Here is a 13,774-nt window from a genome sequence, read left to right on the forward strand (position 1 = left end):
GTTAACCAGGATGGTCTCGATCTCTTGACCTCGTGATCCACCCGCCTCGGCCTCCCAAAGTGCTGGGATTACAGGCGTGAGCCACCACGCCCAGCCAACCAGGGGCTCTTTATTATTTTGTGTGGAGATGGGGATCTCCGTATTTTCCCAGGCTAGTCTCAGACTCCTGGCCTCAAACAGTCCACCCACCTGAGCCTCCTAAAGTGTTAGGATTACAGGCATGGGCCACTGCACCGGGCCTTGCCAGGGATTCCTGATGAGACATTTGACCCTGATTTTTCATGGTAGAGCCTCTAGTCTCCCTAAAACTTGGCTGAGTGCTGTTGTCCACAGGACAGGCACTAGGAAGAAAGGAAACGAGACAGATCAGGGAAGGACGCTGTTCACTCCAGCCATGGCTGCAAACGTGGCAGACACGTACCTGTGGCCTCCACGGAGAGACTCCCGGTGACCCTCATGTTGGGATTCGGACTTGTGAACCTAAGGCCTCCCTCTCTCCTCCGACAGTGAAGAGGCGCCCGGGACTTCCCAGCCGTCTCCCAGCAGGTGATTTCACAGTGACCTTCTTCTAGCAGTTCTCAATTTTATTTAGGACTCGAATGAACACCAACCAAACCTATCACTAAGTCACTTATTTTCACATTTTCAAAGCTGGATCGCACTCCACGTCCATACATTTGTGCTCACTGCACATTTTTTATTACGGGCATTGAGAGGCTCCAAAGCCTCAGCCCAATAAACGTTTCTCCAGCCCGATAAGCCTCCTTCATAGGAACTAAGGGGTAAAACTATTCACACAACTATTTTTCCCCTTCAATGCTTAGCTCACAGCTTTTGACCAAACGTCAGGGTTTTGTCAGCGTGTTGTCCGTGCCTCGTCACAGGTCACGTGTCTGCAGGACCCAGTATCCACTGACTTTGCTTCCTTGGTCCCGAGCAAAGGTGCTGCCAATTCCACCGTTTGGTGAAATGTTGAGTCTCCACTGCGGGAGGCATTTTGTTTTTAGCAACGAATCACGTGACATTGTACCTAACTTCTCAAGCACAATCCGACACGAGGACGGTGAAGATGAGTTTTAAAGCTCTTCACAGCAGATTATGTGTCAAAGTCCACGCTTTCCTACCTAACAGAGAAGCTGGAGGGCGAAGCGCCGCTGGGCTTGTTTGGCACTCCTGCTTCATTTCGTGATTTCTCCATGCACACAAGACATTCAGGCTGAGAGAGAGACCCAGCAAGAATCCCACTGAGCTGGGCACGGTGGCTCACGCCTGTGCCCCCAGCACGTCGGGAGGCAGAGGCGGGAGGATTGCTTGGGCCTGGGAGTTCGAGACTAGCCTGGGCAACATACAAAGACTACGTTCTCTACAAAATGGGAGCAAAAGGAAAAAAGAATCCACGTGAACTCAAATCTGAGGCAGGTGCCGTATTGCCTAATGGGTGGTCGTTTGGGTGTTTTGGAACAGTGTTGGTCTTGTGAGTTTGATGACATTCTGGATTTGGTGAAAATGTGAGAAAGGAAGTAACCGTAAGGTTTAAACTGGTTCCTGGACGGTGGGAAACACGCGGCGGTCTCCGCAGGCCTGTGGTTACTGAACGGCGGCGCACCGTTTCCTTGTTTCGATGTTGCCGTCGGGGAAGGTGGGGCTGCACGGAAACCCTGTGCGTCTCTGCAACTCTTCTGCAAATCAAAAATTACTTCAAAATAAAAAGGTACAAAGTAAAAACTAAATTATTAAATATAAAATACTCAAGGAGACTGCAAATGCTTTATGGGTTCAGAAAGTGGATCAGAAAACAAGTTTCACTGAAAAACTCAAAAAATGAAGCATGTGGCTTACAAAAATAGAAAGAAATTAAAATACTTTTAGTTCATTAAAACTCTAAAAAAATTCCAGTCCAAATGACTAGCTCTCCTAAGTCATTTTGCTGAAACTGACTTTCTGAAGCGCTGAAGGCATGTCATCTGCTTCAATAAATTCATTTAACAAACTCTTTTCAATTAGGTTCAATTTTTGTTTTAAAAATAAATGTTAAACATTTATTCGGCACAGTCTATTAAAAAAAATCAAAAAATAAATGTTTAAATGTTTCTAAAAACAAAGGATAATCCATGATGCAGCTTCATGGAATTTCAGCTTTCTGTCGTTGTTAATAAAGAATGGCTACTCCAAAGGCAGAGCAGCCACTTTTGGCTAATTTGTAACACCCAAAGCTAATAAATAATCAAGAAGAAATAAGATCATTAACAAAATAAATTATGTTCTATTTGAGAATACCTAGTATCAGATGATAACAAGTTCAATGATAAGAATAAAAAGAAATAATCACATATGCCTTCTAGGTCAGTAGGCAAGTTAGGAAAAGATAGTAAATGTAAAGAAACAATATTGTGCATGCACACACAACACAGAGAGCTTCGCTCATGACGTGGAAATCATGACCCAGCAGCAGTCGTTCCTCCCGGTCAGGATCACCGGGAAGGCCGGGACAGGCCCCCTGGGGCAGCCAGGCAGAACCTGCTGGACTTAACTTGCCAGAGAAATCACCAACCAGTTCAGGAAGTTTGCAGAGGGAAACCTACAAATGGTCCTCAAATGTGACTTCCCTGCTCCTGAGGGCTCCCTGGAAGAGGCTTGCAGCGTTCCAGTTGTAGAATGTGGGTGAGCACTGCAGCGGGCAGCCTCCCACACCCGCTTGGCTACAGGCCCAGGAAGCCCCCGGAGGCCCCGTGGCTGAAGAGACCAGAGTCTCGGACTTTTGGAGCTGAAGCAGCAAGACCGTGTGTAATGAACACCACAGCTGGCGGTACAGACAAAGGCCTTGGGGGTGGCTCAGGGGCAGGGGCTTGGAGGGCTGCAGTGCGCCGGGACGGATGAGTGGCAACTTTCCTCCCCTACCACTCCCAGTGAGAGGGATTCACACTTCCGCCTCTCAGCCTCTCAACAGTACCGTGAGGAGGACTGCAGGGCAGGGGGACTGGCCCCATTTCACAGTTGGGGAAGTTGAGTTCCAGGCAGGTTTGTCAGCTTGCTGGAAGCCACACAGGGTTCCAGGTTCTTCCTCCTGCACCACTGTGGGCCCAGTCAGAGGCTACGTGAGCAGATGGCCAGGGAAGGCTGAACGCCCACGGGAGGAGCAGGCAACGGTGTGGGGATAGACAGCGGCATGGTGCAGGGGACCCCAAGTGGCACTGGCTGGAGGCCAGCAGGGATGGGGGTGGGGGCAGGACTGCTGGCACCTGTCTGTGACCCAGGCCTCCATGGTCCCAGAACAGCCACTTGGGTCTCTGCTTCTCTCTTCTCCCCTCCGTGGTGCCCAGACCCTCAAGACCAGCTGAAGGAGGTCACAAGGCGGGGGGCTGGCCCCTGCAATACCCAGAGGCAAGGCCTTCCTTGGTGTCTACCTGCATCTGGCCAGTGCAGGGCTCAGGCAGGGCAGGGGCCCAGGGGCCCAAAGGCTGTCATGGGAGAGGCGCACAGAAAACCTGACATGTGGCCGGCCTCGGCACCAGGAGAGGGACAGAGGGAGGACATGCATCCATGCAAGGTGGCTGAGGCCCTCGGTACCGTGTGGCCGGGCCTGGGGAGGGCGCAGGGCAGAGAAGCAGCTGGGGCTGGACAGAGATGAGCATGCCACAAAGAAGGGATGCGACGTGACCCTGGGTCCCAGGTCACTGCAAAGACAGAGGTAAAATGGGCGGCCACGGAAGCTGCAGGAGCTCAGGGAGGCCTGGGCTGGAAGGGAGGGGCTGAGAAGCACCCTGGGTCCCGGCTTCTCTGGGCAGACCCCTGGAAATGGAGCTTGCTGGTCTCAGTTGGTCCTTGGGGGCCTCTCCTGGGGCCACCTCTTCAGAGGGGAACTCGCAAGGAGGCCCAGCAAAAGCTTCACGCTCTGCAGAAACACAAGGACATGTGACTTCCCCTCCAGCCCCCACCCTCTCTGGGGGAGGAGCCCAGCACAAATCCCCCCCTCTTCTTGCCCAGCAGCTCCCAAATGCAGCCCAGGGGAGCCTCAGAGCTGGCCAAGCAGGGCTACTATGAGAGCTGGCCAGGAGGCCTAGGGACAGAACTGGGGCAAAGGCCTGGGGCAGGGGTGGGGTCCCACCAGGCGGCAGGCCCAAGGGTGCCCGTCTTTTAGGATCTACGCTGGGATTCAGTCGCCAGCCAGGCAGGCTGCAGAGCCCTGCTGGGGAGGGCGCGATGCTACTCGGCACCAGCAGGGGGCACCACGAGCCCACCCTTGGCGGCACGTTCCTGCTGCCTTTCCACTCCCACCCCAGAGGCTCAGGCTGCAGGAGAGGCTCAGGGGCGACAACACCCAGGCACTCCCAAGGCCTTGAGCTCAGGACGCCTCCACAGAGGAGGAAGGTGCTTTCTACGCCAGCTCTGGGTGGGGCTGGGGGCACGGCAGCCCCTCCAGCTCTGACCCCAGTGCAGGTAGACTGGGGAAGCCCAGCACAAACCCAGGTAGAGGCAGCAGCAGGTCTGGGCAGTACCAGGTTCGGTCATGGGGACCTGATGTCCCCCGGCCCCACCCACCACATGGGGATCTGATCTGCTCTCTGCTGCCTGAGGCGGCAGCCCAGCCTCCAGCTCACTACCCCACCCGGCTCAGTCACCCTGGCGCAGGCTGTCACTGGGTGTCAGGGTCCTGGAAGCCCCAGGCCTCCACGGCGGCAATGAGGAAGTTCTCGGAGCAGAGGGGCTGGTTGTTGAAGGTGTCGCAGTGGCTTGTACGGCCCCGGTTCAGGTCCCCATCGATGTAGAGCGCCTGGCCACCGCCTCCCCCTGCGGGATGTTCAGGTCAGTGGGCCCGACTGCCCCATCAGCACTGCCCTGGGCACCTCACCTCCTGTCCCAGCTGTCCTGCCCTACACAGGCCTCTGAAACCATACAAACCCTTGACCCTCCATAGCCCCCAGGACTGGCTGTCCAGGCTGGTCTCTCCCTCCCAGCCCCCTTCCACCCATGGTGCCTGGTTTATCCCTGACACCCAGGGCCTCTTCTCTGTCACCCTGGTCAGGGAGGGCTGGGTGCAGCGGCTTCAGCTGCCCAGACCCCCACAGCCTCATCCCAGAGCCCCGTCTGCTGGCGCTCACCGACAATGAGGCAGTCGCTGCCCCCGGCCATGAACATGGACTCGGTCTTGGAGGGCAGGTTGAAGTGACGAGTGGCCAGGAAGGGTGAGAGGCGGTCGGCGGGGTCTGAAGAGGTGGAGTGGCTGAGCGGGGCAGTGGGCTCGGCAGCCATCAAGGGCGTGGGCTTGGTCAGCTCGGGGTGCTTAATCACTACCCACTCGTAGCGCTGCACCTCAGGCTGCAGCTGGGGTGGACGGGCAGTGTGAGGAGCTGGTGAGGCACCCACAGGCCCCTCTGCCCCAGAGCCGCAGCCCGTTCATCCCGAGAATCTGCACCCAGAGCCCAAGGTGGGCGTAGCCTGAGCCAGGGGCCGGGGAGGTGGTGGCTCAGGCAGATAAGGCCCCTGTCCTGGAGCAGTGCGAGGCTGAATGATCAAACCCAGAGGCATGCAGGGCGATGACACTGCTGGGTGACTGCCATAGCGACACTCAAACAGGGTCCCCAGGGCAGGCGGGCACTCCCGGGGGGATGAGGCTGCAGAGTCTGGACGGTGGCTGCAGAGCACTTGGCCCCACTCACCCTAAACACAAAGCATTCTCCGGTTCCAAAGAAGCCCAGTTTGCCTCCAAACTTATTTCTCTCGCTCCAGTCTGTGGAGAGGTAAGCGCCACACACCTGGGGGAAAGGCCTGGGTGAGGCTGTGCCTGCAGGTCCCCAGGAGCATCCCTGTGCTCCAGCCTGCTGAGGGGCCCATCCCACGTCACAGGTGGGGGTGCAGGCATCACCATCTCCCACTCCCACCCCAGGCTAGGGGTGGTGTGGGAAAGGCAGTGCTGGGGGTACGTGCACCCTGCCTCTGGCTTGGAGCTGGCAATGAGGGTGGGTGGGGCTATGTCAGGGAGAGTCTCATTTCCCTTTTGGCCCTTATGTGCTGCCAGTACCCACGCTCTGACTCTGGCTCCAGGCTAGGACACTGAGGCCCTGGAGCCATCAGAGCCCACCCTGACTCCCAGGGCCCCTGCTCACCTCCTTCTGCGTGGTCTTGATGAGCAAGAGGGTAGGCTCATGTCCTTCACACTGGAAGTAGAACCTGGCATAGAGACAGGCGTGCCAGCTCTCACCCTATACACCCTCCCTGCCGGCTCCTGCAGCCTCCGCTGGCCCTGGCTATCTTGGGGCGGACGACCCGGGAGGTGCTTTTCTCTGGCTCCCGACAATGCCCTTACCCAGGTGTTCCTGCCTGGCCTTTCTCTGCCGGGAGGTATGGCCCATCCTCACAGCCCAGGCATGTGGGAGCCAAAGAGGCCTGGGTCCGCCAACGTGGCACCCAGAGCTTGGGTGTTGTCCTTGGCAGGGCTGGGAGAAGTGGCTCCAGCTGTGCCAAAATGCTTGCAGTGTTATGAATCTGTGAACAGTACCAGGTGGGGGCTGGACCAGCTCTGCCTGCCTCACCTCCAGGTCACTCCAGGGCTAAGCCAGAGCTCCCACGGCCACATGCTGTCCAAGGCTGGAGGGAGCCTCCCTGGCTGTACCTGGCAGCGCCACCCTGGAGGGCAGCATGCCCTGGGGCCCTGACAGAGCACCACATGGATGACAGGGCGGGGGGCGAGCACGGATGGGGCCTGCCGCGCATGTGGCCCCTCCAGACAATATCGTGAGCTCTGAGGTGGGGATTCTGCCTCCCGCATCTTCACGACGCCTGCACGACCTGAGCTGTGGCAGGCCTGGCCATGACCCCCAAGGTCTGGGTGGCCTGGGGAGGACAGAAGCCCAGAAAGGGACCCCGATTCTCAGGACCCACAGGAAGACGCAGGGCCTCAGCAGGTGCTCAGGGCTGAGGCCCATTTCCTGACTCTGCGAGCAGGACATGTCGCTGGGCAGCCCCTTGGGGTATTACCTGGCCAGGCTGTACCCGTGCTGCAGGGAGGAGAACAATAGGAGGGGCTGGCACAGGGCAAAGCGCTCAGGGACCCAGGACCAGATGTCTCTCATCTCCCTCACGCTGACGATCTCCGAATGGAAGTTCTCTGCATGGACCGCCAAGTGTACAAACTGCCTGAGGGGAGTGAGCGGGGTCAGAGTCTGAGGGCGCGTCCAGGGCCAGGCCATGCCCCCTGAGGTGTGCCCCAGAGCTCCTTTGGAACTAAGGCCGGAGGGAACCTCACGCCTGCTTTCACGTGTTTAGGGCCGGGTTCTAGATGCCCAACAGGGAGAAAGTTCCCACGAGCCAGCCCCACCTGCCACCCATTACAGAGGGAGAGTGCCCAGCCTGAATGGGGACAATGCACCTTTTCTCTAAGAAATCAGGAGAGTGACTGCTCTGGCAAGACAAGGCTTCATGGCGAGCCAAGCACCGGCAGAGAGCACAACAGAGGCAGACAGGCAGGCAGGCAGGCAGACATACAGACAGACAGACGGAAGGTGCCTGAGCATCAGCCAGGCTCGGAGGCAGTGCTGCTGAAGCCGGCCCGCGAGAGCAGCCCTGGGACCCAGAGCAAGCAGCCAGCCAGAGGCAGCCTGGTGGAAAGACAGAGGCCAGGCGTGCAGACGCGGTTTCAGACCTACCTTTTAGAAAGTGACACACTGAAAAACAGGAGAAAGCAACGGACATGGAGAAGAAAAATAAAACAGACAAGGAGAGATTAGTGTAAGTACCGATCCCGGACAGGCCTTCGCTGGCCCAGAAGAAAGAGGACTGCACTCCAGCAGGCCGCAGCGTGGCACCGTCACAGCACCGGCTACCAAATGGACACAGGACACCATGAACCCCTGACCCTGCTCCCCTGGGGCTATGCTCCAGGTGGGGAGGCCACGCCCATCAGCCACAGCATCGACCAGCCACGGAGCCCAGAGCTGGAGGGGCGGAGCAGGCGCTGCCCTGAAATGACCATGGGAGTGGGCCGCCCGCCATGCCTTCTGCCCCCAGGGCCAGCATCAGCTTTCCTCTCAGCTGTGGGCCTGTTCCCAGAGGACAGGACCCGACGTCCCTCGTCTGTGGCTGTAACCGGGAAGGCCCTTCCTGTTTCAGTGTCTTTTCAGCCACGCACAGATGTCTGGGTGGATCACGGGTAGAGGCTGCCTGGAGGCCAGCTGGATGGGCTCATGCCAGACACGTCCCGCCCAAGCCCCGACCCTGGGTGGGGCCCTCGCAGCCTGCCGAGGACCTACCTCTTCTGCTTCACGGTGATGCCCTTCTGCTTCAGGGCTTTCTCGTTGGCCATCTGCAGGAGCTGGATCTCCTTTCGGGAGAAGAGGCGGATGGCGAACGCTTTCTCCAGCAGCTTCTCGGGGGATACCGTCTTGGCAATGTCTTTGACAAACATGCGGATGTCCTGCTTCACGCTGTCCGACGCCAGTGGCTGCCCGGCCCTCACCTTGTGGAAGAACTTAAGGATGGCCAGTGCCACGCGGTACAGCACCTTGTAGCCCTCCACTAGGAAAACGTCAAAGACCCGTGCGAAGTAGCAGAGAGGCAGCTCCCCAAACAGCCAGCGCTGCCAGTCGGCATAGACCTGCAGGATGTCCTCCGACACAGCCACCATCAGCTTGTGGGCCGCCTGGCAGTACTTGTTCACAAGGTCCCCGAATGTCATGCAGGACGACTCGAAGGCCAGGAAGCTCTGGTCGATCAGCCTCCGGCCGGGGTCATTGCAGGCCAGGATGCGGCAGGCCTTCTCGAAGCACTCGGCCTCGTCAATGCTGTAATGCAGCAGCAGGGCCACCACGGCCGGCAGGGCGGGGCAGAAGGAAATGTCCGGGAACTGGTTGGCAATGCACAGGAGGATCTTGCGCACGGCCCCCTCGCCGCGCGCGTTCAGGCAGTAGCTGGGCACCTGGGTGTTGTCCACGAACTCGGGCAGTGGCAGGCAGCTGCTGCTGTGCTTGCCCACGATCTTGCCCACGATGTCGCTGTACACGCTGGCGTCGGGCGTGACTGTGCGGCAGGGGATGCCCCGGATCAAGCGCTGGTACACCTTTCCCCGCAGCGCGTGGCTCTGGGCCCAGTAGCCCTGGCGTGCCAGCTGCTTCAGTTCCTGCAGATCGGTGCAGCTCAGCTCCTTGGGCCCCAGGTCCTGGATGGCAGCGTCCATCTTGTCTCTGTCCACGAAACAGTTGTATCCTGGGGAGTCCATAGCGCCGGTGTGCTCAGGAGGACGCCCGGAGCTGCCAGGAGGGGAGCACAGAGTGGCTAAATCCTCCAGCCCCCTTTCCGTGCGTTTTCTGCTAACCTGTCTGCCATCTCACACCCTGCAGGATTAAAAAAACATTTTTAGCATGTGTGTTTCAAGGTTCACATTTTAAAGAACATATTTTTTTGAATGTGGCACAGTTTTCTTTTCTCTTGACACAGGGTCTCGCTCCGCTGCCTCGGTCGGAGTGCAGCGCAGTGGCGCAACCTGCTCTTGGCAGCCATGAAGGGCTCGAACGATCTTCCTGCCTCAGCCTCCCGAGTAGCTGGAACTACAGGTGTCCACCACCATGCCCAGATAATTTTTGTTTTGAGACTCACTCTGTCGCCTAGGCTGGAGTGCAGTGGCGCGATCTCCGCTCACCACAACCTCTGCAGCCGCTCCCTGCCTCCTGGGTTCAAGCAATTCTCCTGCCTCAGCCTCCCGAGTAGCTGGGATTACAGGTGTGCGCCACCATGCCCAGCTAATTTTTGTATTTTTAGTAGAGACGGGGTTTCACCTTGTTGACCAGGATGGTCTGGATCTCTCGACCTCGTGATCCACCCGCCTCAGCCTCCCAAAGTGCTGGGATTATAGGCGTGAGCCAGCGCACCCGGCCTCCAGGCTGGTCTTTAACTCCCAAGCTCAAGAAATCCTCCTGCCTTGGCCTCCCAAAACGCTGGAATTACAGGCATGAGCCACCGTGCCCGGCCTTGTTTTGTTTTGTCTGAGACAGGCCTTGCTCTGAAACCCAGGCTGAGTGCAACGGTGCCATCTCAGCTCCCTGCAGCCTCTGCCTCCTGGGCTCAGTGGTCCTCCCACCTCAGCCGTAGCTGTAGCTCGGACTACAGTCAGGCATCCCCACACCCAGCTAATTTTTTCTATCTTTAGTAGAGATGAGATTCTGCCATGTTGCCCAGACTGGTCTTGAACTCCTGATTTCAAGCAGTTCACCCACGGCATCCTCCCAAAGTGCTGGGATTACAGGTGTGAGCCACTGTGCCGGGCCCAGGCCTGTTTTGTTTTTTATTAAATTTTTTTTTTTTTTTAAGAGATCGGGTCTTGCTCTGTCGCCCAGGTTGACCTTGAATCGCAGGCCTCAAGTGATCTTCCCACCATGCTGGAATTACAAGTGAGAGTCACGGTGCCCAGGCAGTTTGGCTTCATCTTGGTGTAGGTATTAGAAGGGCTGCTACTGAAGTGATTGTTCTGAGAAGCCGTCACAAACTTGGGAGTGTAACTTCTTTTCCCAGAATTCACGGTTACGAGGTCACACAGATTCTGAGTAATGAGAGGCTAGAGACAGAGTTCCCAGAGGGGCTTCAAGAGCTTGGCCCCTGGCCGGACACAGAGACTCATACCTATAATCCGAGCTACTCAGGAGGCCACGGTGGGAGAAGTGGTTGAAGCCAGGAGTTCAAGACCAGCCTGGGCAACACGGTGAGAGCCCATCTCTACCAAAAAAAGAGACTGACCCTGCTGAAAACAACTCTCCACTCGAGCATGGTCTGCCCTAGCGTCCCAAACACCACCCTGCACCCTGGGGTCCTTCTGAAAAGGAACCCCCAGTTGGGAAGATCCCTTTGAGCAAAGAGATGCTCCATTCCAGTTCTCTTTAACCAGCTGTGCACGGTGAGAAAGACGCAGCCTATGCTGTCCCACCCTGTCTGGGTTGGGATTCTGAAGCCAGCTTTTAACTTTCTAAACCCACCAGCCTGAAAGCTACGCTTCAGGCAGGTGCTCCAGGGAGGAATCTCTGATGAGGAGCAGGTGGGTTCCCCAAGGGACAGCTGGGACCTACGTGGAAGATGCCGCAGCTTCAGAACTGCACATCTCTGGATCCAAATGAGCCGGAAGTCGAGTGGGGGTGTCGGTGCTTCTCCGAGAACAGCATCGCTGGGCTCAGGTGAACACAAAGGAGTGGGTGCGGGGTGCCCTGTGGGGTTCTGGACGACGGGTGGCTGCTCTGGGCCAAGGCTACCATCCTGGGCACAAAAGTTGCAAGGTTTGCTTATGCACAGCAGACTAACCTTTCTTCCTGGGATGGTACAAGTTCCCAGAGATGCCAGGGGGGTCTGCTTTAGCGAGTTCTGGATAGTGACCGACCACTCTGCTTTCTCCTGTAGCTAGAACATCTGCCTACCCATTAGAAGGCAAATGCTACTTCAAACTATTCCGCAAAAAGTAAAAATCATAGCGTCAAACCTACATCTGCGACACACTGTCTTGGGAAAGCACCTTACACTGTGTTTTTGTGTGTGTGGTAAAATACACATAACATAAAATTTATCAGTTTAGCCTTTTTTTTTTTGAGACGGAGTGTCGCACTGTCATCCGGGCTGGAGTGCAGTGGTGCCATCTCAGCTCACTGCAACCTCTGCCTCCCGGTACAAGCAGTTCTCCTGCCTCAGCCTCCTGAGTAGCTGGGACTACAGGTGCCACCATGCCTGGATAATTTTCTGTATTTTTAGTGGACACAGGGTTTCACTATTTTGGCCAGCCTGGTCTTGAACTCCTCACCTCACAATCCGCCTGCCTCAGCCTCCCAAAGTGCTGGGATTACAGGCGTGAGCCACCGCCTCTGGCAACCACCGTTATATTTTTCTGTCTCTATGAAACTGACTACTCTAGGTACCTCATAAAGGTGAATCATACAATATCTTATTTTCTTTCCCCTGAGACGGTCTTGCTCTGTCGCCCAGGCTGGAGTGCAGTGGTACAATCATGGCTCACTACAGCCTCTACCTCCTAGGCTCAAGAAATCCTCCTACCCCAGCCTTCCAAGTAGCTGGGATCACAGGCACACGTCACGGCACCCAGCTGATGTATGTATTTTTGGTAGAGATGTCTTGAACTCCTGAGCTCAAGTATTCCCCCCACTTGGCCTCCCAAAGTGCTGGGACTACAGATGTGAGCCACCACGCCTGGCTATTTTTTTTTTAACAGTAGAGATGAGGTCTTACTGTGTGCCCAGGCTGGTCTCCAGCTCCTGGACTCAAGGGTTGCTTCTGCTTCAGCCTTGCAAAATCCTCGGATTACAGGCGTCAACCACCATACCCGGCAGTTTTGTTTTTAGAGACCACGTCTCACTATGTTGCCAAGGCTGGTCTTGAACTCCCGGCTCCCAGCAATCCTCCTACATCAGTTTCTCAAGTAGCTAGAATTACAGACACAAGCCATCACACCCAGCCCTGTCCTTCCTTTTTTTTTTGAGATAGGGTCTTTGTTCTGTCACCCAGGCTAGAGTGCTGTGACACAGTCATAGTTCACTGCAGCCCCAAACTCCTGGGCTCAAGTGATTCTCCCGCCTCAGGCTCCGGAGCAGCTGGGACTACAGGTACGTACCGCCAGGCCTCGAATAATTTTTTTTAAACATTTTTAAAATAGAGACAGAGTCTTGCTATAGAGACAGAGTTCAAGACCAGTTGCCCAGGCTGGTCTTGAACTCCTAGGCTACAGCAATCCTCCCGTTTCAGCTTCCCAAAGTGCTGGGATTATAGGCGTGAGCCACTATGCCCAGTCTGTCCTTCCTTTCTTTTAAGGCCAAATAACATGACATTGTATGGACAGACCACATCTTGCTTATCCATTGATCTGTGGACAGATACCTGGGTTGACACCACCTCTTGGCTACTGTGAACCATGCTGCTGTGAACATGGGCGTACAAATATCTGAGTCCCTGCTTTCGATGCTGTTTTTATAGGAACTTCCCCAGAGAAAACATTCATCAAAACAAAGTTTTCTGACAAAAACATTAAAGCCACATTGATTTTTTTTTTTTTTTTTTTTTTGAGATGGAGTTTCACTCTTGTTGCCCAGGCTGGAGTGCAATGACACGATCTTGGCTCACTGCAACCTCCGCCTCCTGGGTTCAAGCGATTCTCCTGCCATGGCCTCCCAAGTAGCTGGGACTACAGGCACGTGCTACCACGCCCAGCTAATTGTGTATTTTTAGTAGAGACGGGGTTTCTCCATGTTAGTCAGGCTGGTCTTGAACTCCAAACCTCAGTTGATCCTCCTGCCTCAGCCTCCCAAAGTGTTGGGATTATAGGTGTCAGCCACCAAAGTTGATTTTAATATATCCCACTGGAAAAGGCTTGACCACAGCCAGACCAGGCCTCAGAAGAAAAGAAACCCTTAAGATCGTTGATTGCTTTGCTTTGTCCCCGGAGGGAAAGCAGCAGGGGCTCTCCCCTGGTCCTGAAGGCCAGGCCGACGAGTCCACTCACATCCACGTGGCCACGCCCAGGTCACCCTGTACAGTCTTGTCCACTCACATCCACGTGGCCACGCCCCGGTCACCCTGTACAGTCTTGTCCACTCACATCCACGTGGCCACGCCCCGGTCACCCTGTACGGTCTTGTCCACTCACATCCACGTGGCCACGCCCCGGTCACACTGTACGGTCTTGTCCACTCACATCCACGTGGCCACGCCCCGGTCACCCTGTACGGTCTTGTCCACTCACATCCACGTGGCCACGCCCCGGTCACCCTGTACGGTCTTGTCCACTCACATCCACGTG

General features: G+C 56.2%; 1 protein-coding gene across 12 annotated transcripts in view; it reads right to left on the reverse strand.

Moving 5' to 3' along the window:
* Positions 1–569: 569 nt before the first annotated feature.
* Positions 570–13,774, reverse strand: part of TBC1D24 (TBC1 domain family member 24) — a 31,929-nt gene continuing 18,724 nt past the window's right edge. For 4 of the 12 annotated variants that reach the window (XM_035266511.3, XM_078344392.1, XM_035266514.3 and 1 more), the window contains 8 exons: positions 8,247–9,326; positions 7,644–7,661; positions 6,976–7,134; positions 6,105–6,168; positions 5,658–5,753; positions 5,100–5,322; positions 4,620–4,788; positions 570–3,892 (listed from right to left, as the gene is read on the reverse strand). In XM_035266511.3, the coding sequence (XP_035122402.1) occupies positions 4,634–4,788; positions 5,100–5,322; positions 5,658–5,753; positions 6,105–6,168; positions 6,976–7,134; positions 7,644–7,661; positions 8,247–9,211 (1,680 nt within the window). In that variant the 5' untranslated portion in view covers positions 9,212–9,326 and the 3' untranslated portion in view covers positions 570–3,892; positions 4,620–4,633. Of the gene's footprint in view, positions 4,789–5,099; positions 5,323–5,657; positions 5,754–6,104; positions 6,169–6,975; positions 7,135–7,643; positions 7,662–8,246; positions 9,327–13,774 lie in introns of all 12 variants that reach the window. The other 8 variants (XM_035266517.3, XM_078344395.1, XM_078344397.1 and 5 more) reach the window with 4 other exon arrangements.

Source organism: Callithrix jacchus, chromosome 12 (assembly GCF_049354715.1).
Source record: "Callithrix jacchus isolate 240 chromosome 12, calJac240_pri, whole genome shotgun sequence".
Taxonomy (NCBI): Eukaryota; Metazoa; Chordata; class Mammalia; order Primates; family Cebidae; genus Callithrix; species Callithrix jacchus.